The 27,372-nt window shown below is 34.8% G+C and overlaps 1 protein-coding gene across 5 annotated transcripts in view; it reads right to left on the bottom strand.

Annotated features, from left to right (window-relative positions):
* Positions 1-27,372, bottom strand: part of USP37 (ubiquitin specific peptidase 37) — a 94,584-nt gene that overhangs the window by 36,209 nt on the left and 31,003 nt on the right. For 4 of the 5 annotated variants that reach the window (XM_036915601.2, XM_036915580.2, XM_036915592.2 and 1 more), the window contains 7 exons: positions 24,757-24,918; positions 10,090-10,221; positions 9,814-9,937; positions 9,141-9,331; positions 5,617-5,734; positions 4,284-4,363; positions 475-639 (listed from right to left, as the gene is read on the bottom strand). In XM_036915601.2, the coding sequence (XP_036771496.1) occupies positions 475-639; positions 4,284-4,363; positions 5,617-5,734; positions 9,141-9,331; positions 9,814-9,937; positions 10,090-10,221; positions 24,757-24,918 (972 nt within the window). The remainder of the gene's footprint in view (positions 1-474; positions 640-4,283; positions 4,364-5,616; positions 5,735-9,140; positions 9,332-9,813; positions 9,938-10,089; positions 10,222-24,756; positions 24,919-27,372) is intronic. The other variant, XM_057503557.1, reaches the window with a different exon arrangement.

Raw genomic sequence — 27,372 nt, 5'->3', positions numbered from 1 at the left:
TGAACATTTAGTATATTATTTCTCAAATTTGCATATCCCAAAGAGTCAGCAAGGTATTTGTTAAAAATATTGATTCCCAAGCCCTGTCTCAGATCTACTACAACAGAACTTCTAGGGAGAGAACACAGGAATTGGTATTTTTGTGTTTAGGTGACTCTTATGATTATGCAAATTAGGTTTATATTCCTAAAATGTATCAAACTGTCTTCCAGTGATCTAAGAATTAAGACCGCTCCCTAAAAAGGTAACTTACTATGAAAGGCAACTAATGTACTTGGAAGAATTTTGTTTAAGCATTTTATTCAGTTACTTTAATTAGGCAGTAATTTAACACAAAATCCCAAAATAAAGCAAAATAAAATCTCTTTCTTGGTCTGATTTTACCTGGGAGTCATGTTATCTAGTTCAGTCACTCTTTTGCTCAGATACTAAAGCCTAAAAGGAAGGTACAGAAATGCTCTCTCAAGAACTTACATTGCCATATGTGCACTCCAACCAAGGGTGAAGGGTGGTTTTGTATTTTCAGTGCAATGAGATGACAGGGTCAGGTATCTTGGAATGATGACTTGCTGCCCAATCTTGTTGTTAAGTGAGAGAGCAACATTGAAGCTGTATCGTTTCAAATGAAGAATGAGGATCCTGAAAAACAGGAGATAATTACATTGCTAGTTCATACATACTAGAGGTAGCTAGCTATCTTACAGGTGAAAAGCAATCACTGTAACTAACCACATTAGACAGCTTTTGATTTAAAGAATACATTTGACCAAACTAAAGATCCTTCAAAGAACATTACTGAATACCTACCACGTGCTAGGTACTAAGAATACAAATAAAGATAACATAGGCATTCAGTGGATTAATAATATTTGGGTAAAATACTTACAATGTTCCTAGAAAAAAAATCCATCAAATAAACTACAACAGATAAGAACACTAAATTTTTAAATGCTGATATTGATACTTGGTTAAATCCTTATATTATTTACTTCAAAATTTATATTGTTAACAAAAAAAAAATTAGGTGCTATACAACCACTAATGGTAATTTAATTAAAAGTTTTAAACAAGCCCTTTTATTTGATGGTGAATGTTAACTTTTCAAGGTGATTTTTGACAAAAATTTATTATTTCAGTAGCACTTGCTCTGAAGAAAGCTAATAAAGAAATAGAACAATTTTCTCCACTTAGAAAAAAGTTCTACAAAATTTACATGCCAAATCTGGTTTGTGGTTCTGAAAAGGTATTTAAGCTCTGTTGAAACACATCTTTTTAGTTACCATTGGTCACAACATTTTCACCTCACATAGAACATCATCTCCACCTGCTGGACTAAATATATTTCACAGCTCACAAGAACACTTAAAATACTGAATTTCAGAACTCTTATGGGTATAAACCTCCATTCTAGGTAAAAATAATATATGATTATGGAAAACTATTTCCTTTCTTACTGTATATACCTTTATCACAGAAGCCACAAATTGAAAATTTTGTAAGCTGAAGTTATCAACTGTATTTCTCTTTAAAAAGCATGCAAGACCCACAGATCAATGGAATAGAATAGAGAGCCCAGATATAAACCCACACTATATGGCCAATTACTATATGATAAAGGAGCCATGGTTATACAATGGGGAAATGATAGCCTCTTCAACAACCCGTGTTGGCAAAACTGGACAGCTACATGTAAGAGAATGAAACTGTATTATTGTCTAACTCCATACACAAAAGTAAACTCAAAATGGATCAAAGACCTGAATGTAAGTCATGAAACCATAAAACTCTTAGAAGAAAACACAGGCAAAAATCTCTTGAATATAAATATGAGCAACTTTCTCCTGAACACATCTCCTCAGGCAAGGAAAACAAAAGCAAAAATGAACAAATGGGACTACATCAAACTAAAAAGGTTCTGAACAGCAAAGGACACCATCAGTAGAACAAAAGGACATCCTACAGTATGGAAGAATATATTAGTAAATGACTTATCTGATAAGGGGTTAACATCCAAAATATATAAAGAGTTCATACACCTAAACACCCAAAAAGCAAATAACTCAATTAAAACATGGGCAGAGGATCTGACAGACACTTCTCCAAAGAAGAAATTCATATAGCCGACAAACACATGAAAAGATGCTCCACATCTCTAATCATCAGGGAAACGCAAATTAAAACCACAATGAGCTATGACCTCACACCAGTTAGGATGGCCAAGATCGAAAAGACAAGGAACAACAAATGCTGGTGAGGATGTGGAGAAAGGGGAAGCCTCCTAACCGGTTGGTGGGAATGTAAATTAGTTCAACCATTGTGGAAAGTAATATGGAGGTTCCTCAAAAAACTAAAAATAGAAATACTATTTGACCCAGGAATTTCACTCCTAGGAATTTACCCAAGGAAAACAAGATCCCAGATTCAAAAAGACATATGCACCCTTATGTTTATCACAGCACTATTTACAATAGTCAAGAAATGGAAGCAATCTAAGTGTCTATCAGTAGATGAATGGATAAAGAAGAGGTGGTACATATACACAATGGAGTATTAGAAAGAAAGCCATAAGAAGAAAACAAATCCTACCATTTGCAACAACACTGATGGAGCTAGAGAGTATTATGGTCAGTGAATAAGCCAGGCAGAGAAAGACAAGTACCAAATGATTTTACTCATTTGTGGAATATAACAACAAAGCAGAACTGAAGGAACAAACAGCAGCAGACTCACAGACTCCAAGAAGAGACTAGCAGTTACCAAAGGGAAGGTAGGTGGGGAGGGAGGGAGAAAGGGACTAAGGGGCATTATGATTAGCACACATAATGTAGGTGGGTCACCAGGTAGACAGTATAGCACGGAGAAGACAAATAGTGACACTATAGCATCTTACTACACTTACTGATGTACAGTGACTACAACGGGGTGTCTGGGGGGGACTTGATAATATGGGTGAAGGTCAGAACCACAATGTTGCTCATGTGAAACCATCATAAGATTGTGTATCAATGATACCTTAATAAAAAAATAGAATGAAAAAAAAGAGTAGATTGGCTTTAGTACTGAAATGAACAAAAGCAGAGTCAAGTCTAATAATTAGGATTTATGATACAATGGCTTCTATTTTACATGTTTGAAATAAGTTAACCTTTAATATAAGTAACATACCAGAAAAAAGAGAAAACCATGAAGAAAAATTCCCCTAGTATTTTTTTTCCATTTGAAAGATCAAATAGCTAGGCAATGGGAAAGGGAACAGACATTCAGCTTGCCAGGTCAAACAAGTATTTTTAATTGTGTACTGGGTTTCCTTAGTTAATGACAGTTGGTAATAACCAATCCTTTGCCTTCAAATTTGTTTTTCCTCAACCTCCTGCCTCAACACATTCACAAATAGGAAAGAATAAGTCTCTTAAATAAAAAATATGGACTATATGGTCAACATACTACCACTATGCAATGATTTAGAAAGTCATTTATTTAAAAGAAATTCATTTTGAGAAAGGAGTAGATTATGGAATGCAAAAAAAACCAGTCTCTAGGGGTTAGGTTCCAGAAACTCCACACTTATTCATAGAAAACTGAACCTAATAAAAGAAAGTAAAGCACTTTGCAGACAAAGTGCCATATAAATACTTAATGTTAAATAATAACCTTGTTTGTAGTTCAGATCTCTTCTTGGAAACAAAGAACTAAAAGCTATTCTATAATCACATCGTATTTTTTCTAACTAGTTTGGTTTACATCTGTTTACACAGAGCCATTACTATAAATTAATTTTACTCTTAATTCAGAATTCTTATGATTACAGGAAACTTACTTATAAGATTCTTTGAATAAAGTAATGCAGAAAAAAATCTGAATAAAATTGCAGAAATTTACTCTTCCTATTTTTTTCATATACACATGTGTATATGTGTCTGTAGGTTTTCACTGAAGGTTTTACTGAAGGTTTGGTTAAAAGAGGATAATTCAGGACAAATTATAACTGGATGGCACACATTACTGAATAAAGAATCTACTAGCTAATCCCTATCATTATTCCAAGTCTCACCAGTCACATCCTCTTGTCGCTATCTTCTTAGGACTCTCAAGTTCCTTCTCCTCTTCAACATTCCAAATCCCCTTCCTATCTTAGGCAAAAGCATTCTAGCTTTCCTTCTTTTACCCTTTTCACATTTCAGCTTTGATGACCTTCCTTAACAATCCACTCTGGTAAGCCTCACTTATTCAGTAATATTTATAAGAACTTTAAGGAAGAAAAATTAAAGAGCAATTAATTTTACCTGGGTAGTCTGTTAAATTTGTGCCTGACAATAGCACACTTCCCACCACACTTCTCACAGGAATACTCAAGTTCTTCTGCCTGTAAAAAGACAAGAGAGAAGAATAAAGTAGCATGAAGTTAAATCAGCATTACCCCATTAAACGCTAATAATCTTCTTTAAGTCATAATAGTTCAGTGGAGTGACAACTCTGACCAGTTAATTTTGTGTCCAGAGCCATTAAGACTTATTAAATTAAGATCTAATCTTCAAAATATATAGTATCATGCCTTATTTCAGAATTCCTAATTTTCTTCTTTACCAGGGAAACATCTCAATTTACAATAGTAACCAGATTTTACAGTAGCAGATTCTCAATCTTTTCCCATGGAAACATAAGAAGCACTGCCAAGAGTATATCCAGATTTCACATTTGGCCATAGCAGAGATAAGATCACCTTCAGGTTAGGCGGAGTTCTTGGTCTGTTAGGTGTAACTTTACCCCTTTCTTATAATGGAACTCAATCTTCTGGTGACAGCCCACTAAGTACAACTGCTCTAAAAATACCAAAGTTTGGGGTGGATATCATTACCTAGAGAAAACTGAAACAAGAAATCCTTAAAAAATGGGGGTAAAGATCCACAGAAAAGCTTCAAATTCTAATGATAATAACAGGAACGGTAAGGAATAATTAAAACGAAGAGAAAAAAAGGGTATTTATCTTTGGAGCTGAATGTTCATTTGAAGTTTATATTTCTTTTTTTAACCTTAGGAAGAAAAACATGCCCATTTGCTATAACAAAACAAGAACCACTATTAAATAGACAAAGGGTGATCCTGGCAAATTTCTAAGTTATCATCAGTTATAAAGACTGCTACACAACAGGTCTAATTATGCCCCAGAAACTTTCTGAGTATCTGTAACAGTACTATCACAGACACAAATATTTATCTACAGCATTGGATAAATGTTTGTTTCTAACTGGGTACATAAAACCTAAGGAAAAGCAGAGACTACTTTTTTATTTCTCAGATCTACTTACAGTGTCTCCAATTTTAATTCACATTTTAGCATATGCTTCAAATTAACATTTGTTTACAAATAACTGCTTCTAAGCTTGTCTGAAACACTTGCTATTTAAATGTATAGCAATTTAAGCAATCATTTTCTTCTTCAATAGTTAACAATTAGACTTATCAAGCTTTTAAAAAAATTTTATTTACAAATATTTCATTTGTTTTCCTTGCATGTAATTTTGTCAAAACTCTGCCTTAAAGAAACCAACTTCAAATACTGTTATCTATGATGTATAAAATGTAGTTACATGAAAACACCAAAACATATTAACTTACTCTAAAGAAAAGATCAAGGGAATCCTGAATTGAACGAGGAGGGAGTGGCTTTTTCCTTCGAGGAAGATCAATAGAGAGGTCATTAAACTGTTCTCTTTTGGGAATAATCTCTCCACATCTTTAAGAATAAAAGAAGACAAACACAAGCATTTGTAAGCCTAATTGTGTAATACAGACTATAAGTAGACAAAAAAATATACAACATTTAAGACTTCTCATGCTTACTTTAAGCCTTAATAAATCAGTACAAGCAAAAAACACCCTCAATTGTAAGTGCTGAAGTATTTTCTTAAAATGCTATATTTAAATTTTTTCTATTTTCAAAAACCCCCAAAACTGAAAAAAACTGAAGTATATCATACATACAGAAAAGTAAACCACTCAAAGTTAAACTTGATGAATTACCAGTTAACACACCCACGTAATCACCACTCAAATCAAGAAAACACTATGAACTCCCTAGAAGCCCCCTTCACATGCCCCTTCCCAATCACTATTCCTTTTTTTCTCCCAAAAGGTAACTATTATCCTGACTTCCAACACATTGAGTTTAGCCTGTTTTTGAACCTTATATAAATGAAAACATATAGTATGTTTTCTTTATAACTAGCCCCTGTTGTTCAACATGATTTTAAGATTCAATCATGCTTGCCACAAAAGGCTGTAGCCCATTTTCACTGATAGTTAGTATTAATCTGCTTGAGCATTCTGTAATTTGTCCATATTACTACTGAAGGACATTTGGACTGTTTCCAGTTTTTGACTATATGAACAATGCTGCTTTGAAAATTCTGTGTTCTTGGTGAACACGTGTAGGCACTTCCGTTAGGCAGCAGAACTGTTTGGTCATTGATAGAATTCCAAAAATGGGCTTAGAGATCAAAACACTAATTTAATTTGCCTGGAAGCAAATTTATTTCTTTTAAATAGTTTTGGTTGACTTTTCCATTTTGTCTGCTTATCATTTTTAGTAATATTCAATTTTCTGCCCCAGTAGTTCTACTGCCACAGTTAAAAACTAGGCATCCTAAGAATATATTCTTCATTCAACAAATATTTGAGTGCCTCTCTTATAGGCAGAATTCTAAGACAACCCTTACCCTTGTGTAATTTCACCCACTTTGAGCGTGGAAGAACTTCAAACTATGAATGAGCCATCACTCCCATGATTGTTACTTTACATGCAAGACAATTTTGCAGATATAATATTACTAACACTTAATATTATCACAGATAATTTTAATATTATCTTAACACTGAGTTAATGAAAAAGATTTTTTGGGTGGGTCAGACCTAACCACATGAACTCTTTAAAATCTGTGTCATGAGTTCTCAAACAGAGGAAGACAGAGATTAGAAATCAGAGAGACATAGGCTGTCCTGGAGGGAAGGAAAATGCACTGTTGTGAAACTGCCTATGGAGGCAAATGGAAAGAAACTATATGCAGCTTATAGGAAGTAAGTGGTCCCAGCCAACAGCTAGCAAGAAAACAGGACCCTCAGTATTACAAGTGTAAGGAACTAAATTCTGCGCACAACCTTAAAGAGTTTAAAAGGGGTTCATATGGAGGTGGTAAAAAGAAGTCAGGTTCTGGATGTATTCTGAAGGGAGACTGAAGAGGATCCACTGATGTAGGAGATGCAGCAGTAAAAGAGAAAGAAAAGAGTTAAGAAATACACCACATTTTTGGACTGACAAACTCTAAGATTGGAACTGTCATTACTGAGATAGGGAAGAACACAGAAGATTTAATGGGGAACATTAAGTACTTAGTTTTAGATATTTTAAGTTATTTGGAGAATTCATAAGAGTTCTTCATACTCAAGATTATTAATATATTGAAATGCCTTTATAGTAATTAAAAATGAGCAAAAAGTTTTGTATAAATGTAATATAAAAATTAAAACTATAATAGTTTTAAAAAAACAAGTATACTTGGCAAACTGGCTAAACTAACCTACAACTAGATGGGGTAGAGACTAAACATGGAAAATTGTAATTCCAGGGATAAGGTGTATGGAACTTTCCTTCAGCAAAAAATTATTTCTGGTTTAAAGAAGACTTCTTTAACACTCTTGTACACTCCCAGACTTGTACACTCTTGGTCACTGTTCAGCCCAGCCACCCAGTGTACCTACATCCTGTGAGCCACATCACTTCATGGACTGGTGCATACACCTTAACTGCACACTCAGCACTTGGGTGCTGCACAACTGGACTGCCTAATGCTGTCGTCACAGTGCAGCAGCCACTTCTGTGATATGGCCTTTTTTCTTTCTATGCTTTTTGTGGCCATTTCTATCAGAGGCAACCTAAATATTCCACCATGTTAAAGACAAAATTAACAAAAAGTGTCAATACCTAGATGTAAACTAGTAAAACTGAATTTCAAAAATAAAGATACCACAGATTTTCAGGGATAAAACATTATCCACAGGATTAATTTCTTCTCAATTGTCACAGAGTAACAAAATATGATGGACAGTACATGTAATATGTTGAGGGAAAAGGCTCTGTGTGTCGATTCCAAGAAGGGACTAGCGGTTACCAAAGGGGAGGTAGGTAGGGGAGGGTGGGTGGGGAGAGAGGAAGAAGGGGATTGAGGGGTATTATGATTAGTAACATGGTGTGTGTCGGGGGGGTCACGGGGAAGACAGTGTAGCACAGCGAAGGCAAACAGTGACTCTGTGGAATCTTACTACACTGATGGAGAGTGACTTCAATGGGATATGGGTGGGAGTTGATTATATGGGTGAATGAAGTAACCACAATGTTTTTCATGTGAAACCTTCATAAGAGTGTATATCAATGATACCTTAAAAAAAACCAACAGGCTCTGTGTGTCTCAATAATTCTATGTTAAGTAATGTGTGAAAGCCACATAAATAATTCTTCTTGTATAGGGGCTTGGAATATTTCCACTCTCTCTGAACAAAAAAATGTATTCACAGCTGTACCATTGATAATTAGAAGATTAATCAAAATAGAACCTTCTGATGTGAAGTACATGGTACAGAAGTTGTGATAATGAGATATAAATTAATTAAATGTATAAAGTAAATCTGAGTAATTAATGTAAACATGGTTAAAAAGCATTGCAAAAGTTAAGATTAATTCAATTTTTGATCTATTTTCTAAAAATCCCCATTTTTAATAAAAACAACTTGGTTCAAAAAAATAAGCAACTATATAGAAGGGAATCTGTTCAGGGAAAATGAAAAGAAGAACAAGATTTCCCAAAGAGCTCAATATTCCACAGAGTGATTAAAAGAAAAAATGTAGATTAAAATTAACTGTTTAGTCAGTACTAAAGCACATAACACAATATTCAAGTTCTCCTTAGTTCTCATTCCAAGCATTTTTATAGCAGATAAAGACACAGAAAAAAGGTATTTGGTAGAATTTATGTTTCCTTATGATACAGGAAAGGAAGATGAGCTAAGAATTAAAATCTTCTAGAAAAGTTTTAATCACTTGCCATAAAGAATTAAAAGTGAAAAGAGTTTTCTTAGAGACTACTTACGCTTTACAGATGATGGAGTGCTGAACCTCAAACTCCAAATTAGTAATTACAGGGCAAGTGTATACTCTGGTGGCTGAAATATCTGGTGAATTATCTTCTCCAGGAACAGGTTCAGTCTTCCAAGTTTTATTTAATTTTTCCATATCCTCTTTCAGCTGGTCTAAGCACTGACTTAAAAATTCATGAGCATCCTACAAAGGCAAAATGTCCTTAATCAGATCAAAACATTTTTTGTGATAGTAATAGCTTGTCGACACTGTAATTTATAAAACGAAAGCACTTCAAAGTCAATACCATAAGTGATCTAATAATTTTGGGGTACATATTTTGTGAATAAAAACAGATGATGGATTTTATATTCTTAACTACCAGTTGGATTAGCATGAATGAACATATGACACACTCCAGCCTTACTTTGTTGCTTTTTTTAAAGTAATTTTTTCTAAAATAGCCTTTGTAGCTAAAAGAGCCTAAGTTCTGCACTGGCAAACAATATCTATATTATTAAAATACGATAAAACACACAGAGGAGGCATAATGAATCTTACCCTAAGTCCTTAGGTTTTTTAACCTGTGATGAACATACACAAACCTCATTTTAAAACAAAAATCAGGAAATACTAAAATCATTTCAATTTCCCTTATCTCGGAAGTGTTTAAAAACAGTACTCACATTCTGCATATAACCAGAGAATCGCTCTGCTGTAGCTGAAATGGCATTTTTAACCTTCTTGAGTAAATCTTTTTTGGTCTCTGAATTACAGATATCTTTTTTAACAAGCAAGTGTGCAAAGCGTCTGATAAAACAAAAGAGACAAGTTTAGCATGTTTACAAAACACTAAATGGTGTATTTTGAAGATTAACAATGCCACATAAACTTTTAAGTGTCTAAAAATCCACTATTCTATAATCAGTAAGGTAAAAGGTTGTTCAGTAGGTAATAATTACCTGATAAGTGCATTAAGTGGAATTTTCTTCCATGGTATACCTTGCTTAAGCAAGTCATTTGCAAATGATTGAAGTGAAAAGAGAGACTGTAAAATAGCGTTCATATAGCAGGTATTTCCCAAGTTGGAGAAGCTGAAAAAAAAAAAAAAAAGTACTCTTGAAGATAACAATAGTTCCTGAAGTATGTTCACTAGAACAAGGGTTCTCTACTATATAGAGTGTGTGAGAATCAGCTGGAGGGCTTGTTAAACATATTGCTGGGCCCCAATTCTAGACTTTTTGATTCACTAGGTTTGGACAGAGAGGGTGTAAAAACATGCATTTCTTACAGGATCCCAGTTGATGCTGCTGCTGCTGGTCCGAGGACCACACTTTGAGAACCACTGCATTGTAACACTAAAACAACTTAGTTTCAGCTCAAGGAAAATTATACATTTTCAAATGAATGCTAAAAGGCACTGGGGACTTATCCAAAAGCTATTTGATCTTGTTTATAATTCTAATTTTTTCACGGAGATACAATTTACTTATTTCTCTTAAGTATATGCCCAGAAGTAGAACCACTGGGTCATAAAATAATGTGTGTTAACCTTTAATGGGTATTGCCAAACATTTTTCCAAAGTACATATTTCAAAAACATTTTTTTTCTAGCTGCTTTTAAAAGTCTGTCCTTATCCTTGATCTCTGCCATTTTACTTATTTATTATATTTTTATTAAGGTATCATTGATATACACTCTTATGAAGGTTTCACAAGAAAAACAATGTGGTTATTACATTTCACTCTTATTATCAAGTCCCTCCATACCCCATTGCAGTCACTGTCCATCAGTGTAGCAAGATGCCAGAGTTCCTGTTTGTTTTCTCTGAGCTAGTCTTCCCCATGACCCCACACACATCATGTGCACCAATCATGATACCCCATAATCCCCTTCTCTCTCCCTCCCCACCTGCCCTCCCCTACCCCTCCCCTTTGGTAACCACTAGTCCCTTCTTGCATATTTTAAAAACTTTTATGTGGAAATATTCTCAAACTTTCAGAAAAGTAGCACAAGAATATACTTTATCCACATTTCACCAATCATTAACATTCTGCATTACATGCTTTATCATTTAAGGCCTCTCTCTATACATATTTTTCCTGAATCATTTGAGAATAAGCTGCATACACCATACCTCTCTAGTCCAAAATACTTCAGGGTATATATTTCATAAGGATTACAACATTCTCTTACATATAACCAGAGGATAGTTACCAGAATTATAAAATTGAATGCTCATATATTCTTTCTAATATACTTCCTTTAATCCAATTTGTCAACTGATTCAATAGTGTTCTTTAATAGCATTTTTTCTTAAGTTCAAGATTTAGTCTAGGATAACAATGCATTTAGTTTTCATGTCTCTTTAGTTTTCCTTAATCTGAAATAATTCTTCAGCTTTTTCTTTCATACTGACACATGTGAAGAATACAGTCGACCTCCCTCATATTGGCTTTGCTATTTCCTCATGAGCTTCAGCCCAGGCTGGAAGAACACACAGTGATACACAGTGATACTGTGTACGTCCAAGGGCATCGCATCCAGAGGCCCATGCTACTTTTTTACTGCACCCTGGAGAATTTCCAGTTCAGACTATAAGAAAGCGTCAGGGTCTGAAATTATCCTAACACCATAAACAATGAAAAAAACTGACAAAATTGGACCACAGGCAGTGCATGACTGTGATCCTTAAGAGAAGGGAAAAAAATAGGTGAACCCTACTATTATGCGGGGTTTTTGTCTAGAGGCAATTTGTGAACTGCAGTCCAGGGAGGGGTACCCAAAGAGAGCCTGGAAATCTTGCTGACTTAAGTTGAAAGAAATTGGAGTTTGAGAGGCTGAGGTTGTTAATATTTCTGGGAAAGACTACCGTGAAGAGGGAGCTGTGCAAAGGAAGAGCTCCAGAAATCTGTACAGGAGTGCTGCCTGAGTTATCAGCTGAATATCAACCTGTGTGTGCTTAGGGTATAACGCCATGACACCAGGCATAAAGAACTTCAAGGAAAAGAATGATTACTGGGGAAGTATTAACTGAATAACTCCCAGAGCTCATGCAGGATCTAAAATTGTTTGACTCCCCACCATTCAAAGTGCAGACACCTATATAAATTCATGGGTCATTACATTAGTAGATCCCAGAGGGGCAATGATTTAGGAAGGGAATTAAGTTACCTTTGGTATAAGGCCACTCTAGATTTGACCCCAAAGACCTTAACCAAGTCTCAAAACAACCAAATCCAACTGCAGACAAAGATTATTAAAACAGCTATTACAAATATGCTTGCTTCATGTGATCAAAGAAAAACATAAACGTGAGGAAAGAAATGGAAGTATTAAAAAAACCCAAATAAACTTGTAGAGAGGAAAAACAGTATGTGAAATGAAAAGTTCACTGAATGAGTTTAGACACTAAAAGAAGTTTCTGAGCTTAAAGACACAGCAATGTAAAATATCACAAAAAGATTTGTGTTTTTATAATATAATTTAAAATATAATTTTATAAAATCAAATAATTTTATACGTTTTAAATATTTTACATATATATAAAAGAAAATGACGTTTTATTTCCCTTTCTTTTTTACACAAAAGGTAGCATACTATATATATACACTCTTAAGCAATTTGTCTTTACTTACCAAGACATCCTTTTTTTTTTTTTGATTACAGCCATTCTAGGGGGTGTGATACCTCACTTTGGTTTTGACTTTATATACTTCTTAATACTTTTCTATAGTTTCTTTTTCATAGCAGCACAATTCTCCATTGTTTCTAGGTATTTGTCCATTTCATCTACATACTTAATTTGCTGGCATACCACTAGTCAAGTATTCTTGTCATCCTTTTTATTTTGGTAAAGTCGGTAGTAATGTACTCACTTTCGTTAACTGATTTTAGTTGAGTCTCCCCTCTTTTTCTGTCAGCTTAGCTAAGGATTTGTCAATTTTGTTCATCTCAAAGTATCAATTTTTGGTTTCAATGATTTTCTCTATTATTCTTTTTCTGTTTTTTTTTATTAAGGTACTATTGCTATACACTCTTATGAAGGTTTCACATGAGCAACATTGTGGTTACTACATTCACCCATATTATCAAGTCCCCCCTACACCCCATTGCAGTCACTGTCCATCAGTGTAGTAAGATGCCACAGAGTCACTATTTGCCTTCTCTGTGCTACACTGTCTTCACCATGATCCCCCACACACCATAGGTGCCAAATCATAATACCCCTCAATCCCCTTCTCCCTCCCTCCACACCCAATCTACCCCAACCCTCCCCTTTGGCAACCACTAGTCCCTTCTTGGAGTCTGTGAGTCTGCTGCTGTTTTGTTCCTTCAGTTCTGCTTTGTTGTTATATTCCACAAATGAGGGAAATCATTTGGTACTTGTCTGCTTGGTTTATTTCACTGAGCATAATATCCTCCAGCACCATCCATGTTGTTGCAAATGGTAGGATTTGTTTCTTTCTTATGGCTGAATAGTATTCCATTGTGTATATGTACCACATCTTTATCCATTCATCTACTGATGGACACTTTGGCTGCTTCCATATCTTGACTATTGTAAATAGTGCTGCGATAAACATAGGGATGCATATGTCTTTTTGAATCTGAGAACTTGTATTCTTTGTGTAAATTCCAAGGAGTGGGATTCCGGGGTCAAATGGTATTTCTATTTTTAGTTTTTTGAGGAACCTCCATACTGCTTTCTACAATGGTTGAACTAGCTTACATTCCCACCAACAGTGTAGGAGGGTTCCCCTTTCTTTGCATCCTCACCAGCATTTGTTGTTCTTAGTCTTTTCCATGTTGGCCATCCTAACTGGTGTGAGGTGATATTTCATTGTGGTTTTTATTTGTATTTCCCTGATAATTAGTGATGTGGAGCATCTTTTCATGTGCCTGTTAACCATGTGAATTTCTTCTTTGGAGAATTGTCTGTTCATATCCTCCACCCATCTTTTAATTGAGATATTTGCTTTTTGGGTGTTGAGGCGTGTGAGTTCTTTATATATTTTGGATATTAACCCCTTGTTGGATATCATTTACAAATATATTCTCTATTGTAGTTTTTCTATTCTCTTATATTTGCTCTAATCTTTGTTATTCTTTTCCTTTTGCTAACTTTGGGTTCAGCTTGATCTTCTTTTTATAGTTCCTTAAGGTGTAAAGTTAGGTTATTGATTTGAGGTCATAAAAAAATTTGATAAAATACATATAACATAAAATCTACCATTTAATCATTTTTAAGTATACAGTTTAAAACAATAGTCACAGTGTGGTACTACTATCACCACCATCTATCCCCAGAATTTTCTTTATCTTCCCAAGAAGAGAGGAGGAGGAGGAAGAAATCGTAAAGTAGTACAAGAACAACAAGAAAAAAACGTCCCCCCGTCTTTGCATATTGGCTTTGTGCTGGGATTCTTTGAGTGGCTCTCTGGGCTATTTATAACTGCCTTCGTCTTCACTACCTGCTTGCACTGAGCTATTGATTAGCCAGAAGTGAAAGCTTGAGGTTTTCTTAAGTCTTTTCTGAGCATAAGCCCTGAGCATGTGCATGTTTTTCAAAATTACCAAATACATAGGAGGGGTTCTTGTATTTCTTATCATTTTTAAATTGCCTTTTTCTTAATTCAGTATTTGCTGTACACCTTTGTTTTCCAGAGTTCTGACAATGCTGACTCTGACAGTTTTGCTTGGTTTTTCAATGTTTCTGTGAAAGGATGGGCCCTTACAGTCTTGCCATTTTATTGATGTCTTCTTCCCCTTGCAATGTAAGAAATTCTTTTTAATCTAGAGATATCAGTACCTTAATATGTTGCAAATACTTGCTTCCAATTTGTCTCTGTTTGTTTTCGGTTATGAAAAATCCAATCTTTATGCAGGCAAACTTATCAATGTATCCTTTTATGCATCTTGATTTTGAGTCAGAGTCACAAAACCTTTCCCTACATCATGGCTATTTGTTCCTATATTTTTAGAGTTTCACGTTTTAAATTTGGGACCTGATTGATGTGGAATTGATTCTTGCGTACAGTTGAGGGATAAGTTCAGGCACACCTTGGAGATATGGGCTCAGTTCCAGACTACCACAATAAACTGAGTATCACAGTAAAGACAGTCAAATGAACTTTTTGGTTTCCTAGTATGTATGAAAGTTATATTTACATTACGGTCTATTAAGTGTGCAATAGCATTATGTCTAGGAAAAAATGTACATATCTTAATTAAATAATACCTTATAACTAAAAAATGTTTATCATCATTTGAGTTTTCATCAAGTTGAATTTTTTTTGCTGACGGAGGCTCTTGCCTCAGTGTTCATAGCTTGTGACTGATCAGGGTGATGGTTTCTGAAGGAAGGGATAGCTGTGGCAATTTCTTAAAACAAAAATGAAGTTTTCTGCATCAACTGACTCTTCCTTTCATGAATGATTTCTCTGTAGCATGCAATGCTATTTGTTAACATTTTACGCATAGAACTTCTTTCAAAATTGGAGTCAGTCCTCTTAAACCCTGCCACTGATTATCAAATAAGTTTATGTAGTATTCTAAACCCTTTGTCATCTCAACAATCTTCACCAGAAGATTCCATCTCAAGAAAACACTTCTTTGCCCATCCATAAGAAGTAATTCCTCATCTGTTAAAGTTTTATCATATGAGATTGCAGCAAGTCAGTCAATTCATCAGACTCCACTTTTAGTTCTGGTCCTGTTGCTGTTTCCACAACACTTGCAGTTACTTCCTCCAATGAAGTCTTGAACTCCTCAAAATCATCCATGAAGGCTGGAATCACTTTCTTCCAAACTCCTGTTCATGGTGCTGTTGTGACCTCTTCATAAGAATCACAGATGTTCTTAATGGCATCTAGAATGGTGAATCCTTTCCAGAAGGTTTTCAATTTACTTTGCTCATATCCATCAGAGGAATCACTATCTATAGCCACTACAGCCTTAGGAAATGTGTCTCTTAAATGGTAAGACTTGAAAGTCACAATGACTCCTTGATCCATGGGCTGCAGAATGGATGCTGTGTTAGCAGGCATGAAAACAACATTCATCTTGTACATCTACATCAGAGCTCTCGGGTGACTGGGTGCATTGTCAATGAGCAGAAATACTCTGAATTTTTTTTTTTCTGAGCAGTTGGCCTCAACAATGAGCTTAAAGTACCCAGTAAACTATGTTGTAAACATGTGTTGTCACCCAGGCTTGGTTGTTCCATTTAGAGAGCACAGGAAGAGTAGACTGGACCTAATTCTTAAAGACCCTAGGATTTTCAGAATGGTAAATTGAGCCTTAGCTTCAACTTAAAAATCACCACCTGCATTAGCTCCTAACAAGAGAGTCAGACTGTCCTTTGAAGGTCTGAAGCAAGGCAATCACTTCTCTCTAGATATGAAAGTACTATATGGCATTTTCTTCTAATGTAAGGCTGTTTCTTCTACACTGAAAAATCCATTGTTTAGTGTAACCACCTTCTTTAATAATCTTAGCTAGATCTTCTGGGCAACTTGATTCAGATTCTACATCAGCATCTGCTGTTTCATCCTGAACATTTGTTATGTTACGAAGATGGCTTCTTTCCTTAAACTTCATGAATTAGCCTCTGCTAGCTTCAAACTTTTCTTCTGCAGTTTCCTCATCTCTCTCAACCTTCACAGAACTGAAGAGAGTCAGGGCTTTGTTCTGGATTAGGCTTTGGTTTAAGGAAATGTTATGGCTGGTTTAATCTTCTATCCAGACCACTAAAACCTTCTATCAGCAATAAGGCTTTTTCACTGTCTTGTGTGTTCACTGGAGTAGCACTTTTCATTTCCCTCAAGAACGTTTCCTTTGCATTCACAGCTTGGCTGTTTGGCATAAGAGGACTAGCTTTCGGCATTATCTCAGTTTTCCTCATAGTTGCAAGCATAATCATTTCCAGTTTTTGATTTAAAGTGAGAAGTGTGCAACTCTTCTTTTCACTCAAACAAATAGCCAGATAGTAGGCATCCTTGGACTTTTTCCTGACCTTAAGCAAAATAAGCAAAATACTGGTTTTAGGATTAAGGTATATATTTAATCAAGTTAATGAAATATCCACTGATTCCTATGTTCTCAAGTGCTTTTATCAGAAATGGGTGCTGAATTTTGTCAAAGGTTTTTCAGATTCAATGAAGAAAACATAATTTTCTCCTCTGACCTATTAATATGGTGAATTATATTAACATATTTCCTATTCTTACAAAACTGGTATAAACCCATTTGGTCACAGTGTATTATTTTCTTAATGTGGTACTGGGATCTGCTCACTAATATTTGACTTAGGATTTCCTGCATCAATATTCGTAAATGATATTGGCTTGTACTATTTTGGTTGTTACCTGAATAGGCTTACACTTCATTAAAATTAAGAATTAGCAAAAATAAACAAGTGAGACTGCATCAAATTAAAAAGCTTCTGGATAGCAAAAGAAGCCATCAATAAAATGAAAAGGCAAGCTACTGAATGGGAGAAAATACTTGCAATTCATTTATCTGTAAGGGGTTAATATTCAAAATACATAAAGACTAATATAACTCAACAGCAAAAAACAAAAAAAAACACCCCAAAAATCCAATTAAAAAATGGGCAGAGGCTCTGAATAGACACTTTTCCAGAAAGAGAAGACATACAGATGGCCAACAGACACATGAAAAGATGCTCAACATTACTAATTATCAGGGAAATGGAAATCAAAACCACAATGAGATATTACCTCACACCTGTTATAATAGATACTATCCAAAAGAAAAAATATAACAAGAGCTGGCGAGGATGTGGAGAAAAGGGAACCCTTGTGGACTGTTGGTGGGAATGGAAATTGGTGCAGCCATATAGAAAACAGTATGGAGGTTTCTCAAAAAATTAAAAATAGAGCTACCTTATAACCTAGCAATTCCACTTGTGGATATTTATTAGAAGAAAACAATAATACCTAATTATTAAAGATATATGCACCCCCATGTTCACAGCAGCATTATTTACAATAGGCAACACATGGAAACAACCTATGTGTCCATCAATGGCAATGGATGAATGGAGAAAGAAAATGTGGTTATACACACAATAGAATATTATACAGCCATAAAAAGAACCAATCTTGACAACTGTGACAACATGGATAGAGCTTGAGGACATGAAGCCAGTGAAGTAAGTCAGAGAAAGACAAATATTGTATAATCTCACTTATGTGTGAAATCTTAAGAAAAAGAAAAAAAAAGAACTCACAGAGAATAGATTCCTTTAGCTCAAGGCAAGTGGGAGTGGGGAGTGGGGCAAAATGAGTCAAGGAGACTAAAAGGTACAAACTTCCGATTGTAAGTCATGGGGATGTAATATACAGCATGGTGACTATAGTCCATAACATTGTAACACATATCTGCAAGTTCCCAGGAGAGTACATCAAAAGTTCTCATCACAAGAAAAAAATTTTTTTTAACTATGTGGTGATGGATGTTAATTAGACTTGCTGTGGTGATCATCTTTCAATATATACAAATATGGAATCATTGCATTGTATGCCTAAAACTGATAATAACGTTATAGTCAGCTACACCTCAATAAAAAATAATTTTAAAAAGTCAGTATTGGAAGCTTTCTTTCATTTTCTATGCTCTGAAGCAATTTGCATAGGATTGGGATTCTCGGGTCTCAAGATTTAACAGAATTTCTCTGTGAAATCACTTGAGTCGTTTGTGGGAGCAACTGGACAGATTTTTTTCTCTATCGCAATAGGTTTTGGTTTTTATTCCTCTACAGGATTAAGTAAACTGTTAAGTAAACTGTATTTTCTAAAATAAGTATGCACACTTCATCTGTATTTTCTAATTCTTTTTGCTTAGAGAAGTACAAAATAGTCTCAAATGAATTTTAAAACATTCTCTATATTAATACTTCTCCCCTGTCATATCTTACTCTGTATATGTGGTTTTTTTTTTTGGTATCATTAATATACAATTACATGCGCAAAATTATGGTTACTAGACTCCCCCCATCATCAGTCCCCACCACATACCCCATTTACAGTCACTGTCCATCAGCATAGTAAGATGCTATAGAATCACTACTTATCTTCTCTGTTATACTGCCTTCCACGTGGCACCCACCACCACCTACAGTATGCGTGCTAATCATAATGCCCCTTTTTCCTGCTTAACCCTCCCTTCCCACCCATCCTCCCCAGTCCCTTTCCCTTTGGTAACTGTTAGTCCATTCTTGGGTTCTGTGAGTCTGCTGCTGTTTTGTTCCTTCAGTTTTTTCTTTGTTCTTATACTCCACAGATGAGTGAAATCATTTGACACTTGTCTTTCTCCGCCTGGCTTATTTCACTGAGCATACCCTCTAGCTCCATCTGTACATGTGTTTTTATCTTAACTAAAAGAGTAGCAATTTAGTTATGTTGTTAATTTTTTCAAGTATCCATATTTTGATGTTAATGTAATCTGTTTTTCAGTTCTCTACCTCATGCAATTCTCACTTTTATCTTTCTTATTTTCTTGCTTTTGTTCTTTGGTTTACTTTGTTCTTTCATTTTGCTTGTTTTGAATTTGGAATTCATTTATTTTCATTCTTTCATCTGTACTAATATAATGTTTATATGACTATGATTTTTCCTCTGATCGCTGCTTTAAATATATCCCATAGATTGATGTGTAGTGTTTTCATTATCATTCATCTTCAGAACATCTGTAATTTGTGTTTGACCCAAGGGTCATTTAATGGGGTTTTTAGAATTAGTTGGAAGGTGCCTTTTGATAGTCTCATGTTTAATTTCTAGTTTTATTTCACTGTGAGCAAAAGATGCTGACTGTACTATTTCTCATTTATTGAGCCTACTGATTTTTCCTTTGTGCCCTAATATATTAATTTTTGTGAATGTTCCATGTGCTTAAAAAGGTTTATCTTCTATTATCAGAGCATAGAACTTTATATCCACAGATCTACCTGATTATGTTGTTTAGATCTCTGTTTTACACATTCTACTTTATCAGCTATCAGGACTGTAACCTTTGCTTTTTTTTTTCCCATCAGACTGCTAAATCTCTTCTCCTTTATTTTAAAACTTTAAAAATCACTGTTTTAGGTTCATCTCTAGTATACAACAGAGTTAACTTTTACTTTATAAGCCAATTTGAAAATATTTTTCTCTTATTAGGTGTGGTATTCCACATTTCTTGATATGACTGGATTCAACTGTCATACCATAATTTTACTTATTTTTCTAGTGTGTTTTAGAAATATTTCTTTTGTTTTTAAAGTAGTATCCTAACCCTTGTTTCTAAAGCTTTTTAAAAACTCATCTGTCCCTCTTAAATGGCATCCTTAGACTCATACTTATTACTTATGACTCAATCTTCATTCATTTTCCCCTTTTTCTCTCCATCCATTTTCTTCTATGTGTTCCCACCATTGTTTCCAGTCTTAACTCTGTAACTGAATATACGAAATGCTCACCATCTCTCTCTCTTGTCACCGCTTGGTTGAAGCTCATACTCTGTAGAGTCCTCAGGAAGAGCATTATGTATACAGTATGCTGAGTTCTTCCACTTTAAAATTTCTCTAGCCCGCACTCTTTTTTCTTCTAAAGAATACAGTCAATACAGTGTAGCACAGAGAAGGCAAATAGTGACTGTGGCATCTTACTACACTTTTGGGCAGTGACTGCACTGGGAAATGGGTAGGACATGATAACATGGGTGAATGTACTAACCACATTGTTTTTTCATGTGAAACCTTCATAAGAGTGTATATCAATAATACCTTAACAAAAAAAGAATACAGTCAATAATAATATTATAGTAACTTCATACAGTGACAGAGGAAAACTAGACCTATTAAGGTGATCATTTCATGACACACAAAAATACCAATCACTGTTGTACACCTGAAACTAATATAATACTGTATGTCAACTAAAAAAAAAGAAAAAAAAAAGGAATGGTGTAATCTGCCAATAAATCTTTAAAAAGGCCATGCTGTAATGAATTAATAGACCAGTGATTTGGTCTGGATGTTCTCTGCCTGGCCTCACTGCCTGGGTCCTAGACAAAGCCCAGAATTTGAGAGCACATTACCGAAGGAGTCTTGCTGAGTAATGTGAAGTTGTCAGCCCCAACCAACAGGGCCTTCTCCAACCAAATACTCTCTCTACATGCAATGTCAAATTCATTTTCAATAAAAACAGGTCCTTAGAGGTCACCTTTTATTGGTGGCTAGTAAAGTGTACTACAGCAAAGGGCCTGCCATAAGTGGCTTGTACCAATCAGCTCATTCATCTTCCCCATGAACTCTGCATAGATGTCTGGTCTCCTCAGCTGGGTCTGACAAAACAATTTCTGGCCAAGGTGGAAGACTCAGTGATGTAGGAACATATCCTTGTGAAATGAAGTGCTCTACAAACTGAACCTTTGGTAAGTAGACCACAAAGAAGCCACTCCAGGCCGAGGGTCTCAGGATGCTAGACTTGCACACAAAAGCCTGAAGGTGACAGGCAGAGCCGAGGCCTCCATGGCTGCTGCCATTCTTCCCTTAGCCTACCCAGCATTCTTCACACCTTGGATTAGCACAAAAAGCTTTCTTCATCCTTTCTTTCATCAAGTTCCTTTTTTTGTCTTGCTTTGAATGATGACTTTGTGAAGTCTGGTGTCAGCCTATTTCTCTTGCCCTTGCAAATTATTTCATCTTCTTGACTCAAGGAAATGAGGATTTTCCCTTAAAGTCTAATAGCTGTACTAAGATGTATCTGATTATTCAATTTTCCAGGTGCCTGGAGGATTCCTTCAATGTATACATTCAATAATTTATTTCTGGGAAGTTTCTTTCAGTTTTAGTTTTAAATATTAGTTCTATTTCACTGTTTTGATTTGCCTCTTCAGGAGCTCTACTTACTTACATGTAACGTGGGACCTTCCTTGCCCGTTTTCCACTTCAACCACTTTCTCTCTCACTGTTTATACTTCTTCATCTCACTTTATCCTTCTCAGTTGTTTTTTTGTTTTTGTTCATGCCCCTCATTAAATTTTCATTTGAATTACTTCCCCTTGGGGACCTTCAATTTAGACTTAATTTCTGATGTGATGTTGTCCTTCTTCTTCACCTTTTCTGAGTTCAAGCAACTGTCATTTTTTCCTACTTGTCCATTTTGATTCCTAGGTTTGAATCCCTGGTTCATGGTGCTTTTCTCATTTCTTCAAATGATTGTTTGAGAACATTTAACTCAGTTTTGAGTGGCATATAAATTATCTTACAGTTAATGTTGGTTTTGGGGGTAGAATTCTTATTGGCCTAAGTCTTTTATGTTTTGTTTTGTTTTTTAGTTTTGTAGGAAGCAGCCTGATTTTTACAATTTTTACATTTCTACTCATTTTGAGGATAGGGTTCCTAAGCACACTTTGTCCTGTTAGCTTAATAAAGTGCGATTTCTTTAATGGATGATGGTGGTGGTGACGGTGGTGGCAGGAAGAGAAGGAAGGGTTGATGTGTCTTGTTCATCTTTTATTTCAGTCCAAACCTTAATTTTCCTCTCATTTTTTCTTTTTACTTCTAACTCAAGTCTCCAGATTCAGCTGGTTCTTTCCCCACAAGTAATGCTTCTTTGAGACTGCTGCTTCTGATACCAGTTACTTTCAAGCCCCTTTCTTATAACCAGTACTGAAAACTATGAAGATCTGGACCTATATTCAGTATTTTGGAAGTTACTTTTTTAATCTCCTTAAAAATGATTTTTTTCTGTGCTTCATCTAAGTCTTCTACTTCTGTATATTTTTTTCATGGAATCTCTTAAGCCTCCTGCCCTCCATTGTCAGCACCCACAGGCTCAGAGCAGTGGGAAATGGGAACACTGCTGGAATTTGGTTTGCTTTTCTACTCAGTTGTTTGAAGTGATGACATTTTTTGTCTCCTAGTGATGCTGAAGGTTTTAAGTGCTTTTTTTTTGTACTTCTCATTCATTTTATGTTTTCTGGAGATTTGTGGGGAACACTGAAATTAGGTAGCTTTCTTTATCCTATAGATCTGAGTTTTCTACTAAAAAAAAAAAAAAATTTTTTTTTTTTGTAAGGATTCCTTAGTCCTGAGTATTTAGCTTACTGGAAATACTACACTCTAATTCCTGGAATAAGTTTTAAAAAAGGAAAGCTGTATTTCTAGAGATGGAGTACATGGGTTCAGGTACTATACAGAAATTAAAGGAACAATGGAGGCAGACAGTGAGTTTGGAGTACCAAGGGTGGGTAGTTCTTGAATATATCAAAGTACTCTGAAGGTGGTAAATGACAGAGACCAGAAATAAACAATAAAATACACAAGGGGAGACAACAAGAAAATGAGACAAATAAAATCAAGATAGACAGAGATAAGAAGTGGAAGAAAAAAATAAAAAGGAAATAAATAAAAGTAACATAAGAATGCTATTCAGTAAGGGAACAGCAAGATAATAATTTGAGGCAGATCAATCAGAATGAAGAACAAAAATTTTAGAAGACAGAGCAGAAGAGGCTCAGAGAAAGGAACAGGTAAGTGAAGAAGTGAGATGTTTTCACTGAAAATTTTATATTGTATTCTACTAAGGTATGAAGCATGTAAACTACTACGGATAAACCAAAGCAGCAAACACAACTCATTCAAGTAGAAATATAATCTTTACTGGTAGAAAAACTGAGTGAAAGTAAAAGCATACAAGCTGGTAGGTTTTGGGAGAGCAATCTGGTATGAGTAATAAAAAATTCCAAAGTGCCTTCCTTAGTCTTAACAATTCCTCTTCCAAGAATTTTATCCCATAGAAAAGTTCAAGCAAATATTAAAAACATATAAACAATCTAGCGAGGACTGTAACTGGAAAAAAGGGAAATCTAAATGCACACTAAGATGACTGAAGGTTATAAAATGAGGATGCCCATGATTTAACTGGAGTGAAAAAATTAGGAAACAGAGAAATAATATAGCATAATGGCTAAGAATGTAAGTTGAGCCCAACAACCTAGGTTTACTACCACTGTACTACTGACTGCATCACCTTGGGCAAATGAATTAACTTCTCTAAGCCTTAGTCACTTCATCTGTAACAGAAGATTTTAATACGTCTAACTCACAGAGCCACTACAGGGATTTAAAGAAAGCATTCATTTAAACACTCAATTTGAAGTGAAAACATTTCACTTTCTTCTCTGCTTACTTGTTCCTTTCTCTGAACCTCTCTTCTGCTGTCTTCTAAAATGTCTACCTTCCAGTTTAATCAGTTTAAACAGTTATTACATGATGATCTCTTTTTTTGGGTCTGTTAATTAAAAATCTAAGCATGAAGAGGCTGGGGTGGATAGAAATATAACAATGTTGAAGTATCTCAGGAGTAAAATAAAGTGTATGGGATTAGATGCTTTTTTGCTTTATGATGAATATTGTATTATTTATATTTTTCAAAGTACAAAAATTAGAGGCCAGATAATGGACTTAACATTATTGATATGATAAATCTTTAATCAAGTGAGCAAATATTTTAGAACTGTAATTAATATGACTCCTTTCATCATTTTTACATCAAGCAAAACATACTTCAGTTGAATCACTTTATTAAAAGAAGGCAAAACAAAAGAATTTACCTACCCTTGCAGTTGTTGCTGTTGGTGAGAGGAAAGGGGCACTCTTGGTTTGTTCCAGCCAGTGTAATCCTGGTTACACCTCAGTTTTTTAACAGAAAGAGGTGCTGGCTGAGGAAGAAATCCCAAACTTCTTTTGGCAGAGGGAGTTTGGCTTGAAACATTAGTCCTATAAAAATGAATGGATAATGAAGAAGCAAAACATTTTAAGAGATACTTTCTCCCTAGCAGATTCAGAGAAGTCAATGTATAGGGAAAAAAATCCTAAATTTGGGGAAATATGAGTAATGATCACTTGGGGAAAAAAATTCCACAAATGTGAATCAGTAAATGTGTTGACAGAGAGTGAAAAAGACATATAATACTATACCTACTTAACCTATAATCGAAATAACTCAAATAATGGCTTGAGAAAAACTATAGTTTTATTTTTTTATTTACACTTATGCACTTAATTGGTATATACATTAGTTTACTTAATTTGAACACAATGACGTAGTTAACTTTTTCCACTATTACAAATAATAACAGAAAACAAATATTCTTAGCCAATCTCCTTGTGAACTTCCTATGGTTTATATGTTAAGCAGTGAAAACATAGGAAGTATTTTCAATTTTAACTTTAAATTTTCCTAGATATTGTAATTGTTTTCCAAACAGGCTATACCAATATACACGTTTCCAATGGAGAATTTCCACTTCTTCACATGGTCCCCATTACATTATTATTAATCTAATGAATAGAACATGGTCTCTTTATTTTACTTTGCATTTTCCTGATTGCTACCAAACTGAAAATAGCTTTATAATTGTTTACTCTTCTCTGAACTGCTTTTGTGTATCCTTAGTTTTATTTTGGGTTCTTAATGATTTGTAGCTTTTAAATATATTCTGTGTTCTAATACTCTATTATATATTTTAAGTTTTTACATAATGAAATTTATCAACCTTTTATGGTTTACACTTTTCTGTATTGTTTAAGAATTATTCTGTAATATAAGGTCACATAGATGTTTTCTTATATTTTCTCCCAGAATTTTAAAATCTTGTTTTCCCTTCTATTTAGGTCTTTAATCTGCTTGCACTGTTTTTTTTCCCACATGTTGTTAAGTAGAAATATATATTAAAAAAATATATTTTTTAAAGGAAAAACTAATTGTCCCAAATGGCTTTTTTGTCTGGCTAGGACATCTGTTAGCCACTGTTTGTTTTTTTACTTAAAACAAAAAAAAAAATTGTGACATAGAATACTTACAGAAAAGTGTATAAAAATTGAATGTGTGTCACTGTGGTTCAGGATGTTGACAGTGAGGGAAGTTGTGCATGTATGGGAACAGGAGATAGAGAGGAACTCTACTTTCTGTTCAATTTTGCAAACTGTTCTAAAAAATAAAATGTCAATTAAAAAAATGTGAAGCTTAAAAATTTTTATAAAGCAAATACCTACTTAGCAACTCTTTAATATATATATGTATTTTTTTTAAGTGCCCTTTCCCAATCACAATCCTGTTCCTATACCCTAAAATTTATCAATAGCTTTCTCTCAGTTTATCTCTTACAATGCACTCCTAAAAATTCTAGTTTGGACAATGAGTGGTATATTTGTTTCCCTCTGTTTACTTTCAACCTTTCTTAATTTTCATATTGTAGTTGTTTCTCTTTTAAAAAGCATATAGATTATTTTTCTTCCTTCATAATCTAGTCTTTCTTTTTAACTGGAAAATTTAGTATATTTATATTTAATGTCATTATTGATTTGGGGTAGCAACTGTTTTAATATCCTTGTCTACTACTTCTATCATCTGTGTCATTTCTCTGTATTTGTTGATTAACTTTTCTCTTCCATATGAGCTGTATTTTCCTGCTTGTTTGTATGCCTAGTAATCTTTCCTTGGGTGTCAGAGAATGTCAATTTTACCTTGTTGGGTGCTGAATATTTTTACTTTCTATAAACGTTATCTTGAGTTTTGTTCTGGGATGTGGTTAGGTTACCTGGAAACAGTTTGATCTTTTTGGGTCTTGCTTTAAGGTCTGTTATGAGGGAAAAGAGCAGCAATTAGTCTAGTGATAGTTTTTCCTCACTAGTGAGCCAAGACCATTTTTAGCATGCAAATTGCTGCTATTAGGGACCAGAAACTATGCCTGGCTTTATGTGAACTCCTAGTGTTATTCCCTTAGATCCTTTTGGGTGGTTCTTTCCCTGGTCTTGGCTAGTTTTCTCACCTGCAGATAAGCTGATCAGCACTCAAGGTGGCCCTCTGCAGATCTCTACAATCTTCATGCAGCTTTCCCTTTAGTATTCTGCCCTGCGAATTGTAGCTGCCTTGGCCTCCCCAGATTCCTACCTAGCTGTTTCAACTCAGAAGCGCACACTGCTCTGCTCGGTTCCCCTTACTTGTATGGCAGCCTGGGAAATTTCTCAAGGAAGCAAGCTGCAGTTTCAAAGCTAATTAATTGTTTCCTGTCTCTCAGGGACCACTGTCCTTTAATGCCTCATGTCCAATGTCTTGAGATCCATGTATTCATATATTTTGTCCAGGTTCTTAGTTATTTCATGAAGGAGGGAAAATCTGGTCCCTGTTACCATCTTGACCAGAGAGGCATCTTTAACTTTTTAATATGC

This window comes from Manis pentadactyla, chromosome 6 (genome assembly GCF_030020395.1).
Source record: "Manis pentadactyla isolate mManPen7 chromosome 6, mManPen7.hap1, whole genome shotgun sequence".
Taxonomy (NCBI): Eukaryota; Metazoa; Chordata; class Mammalia; order Pholidota; family Manidae; genus Manis; species Manis pentadactyla.
This window is presented reverse-complemented; position numbering and strand designations above follow the sequence as displayed.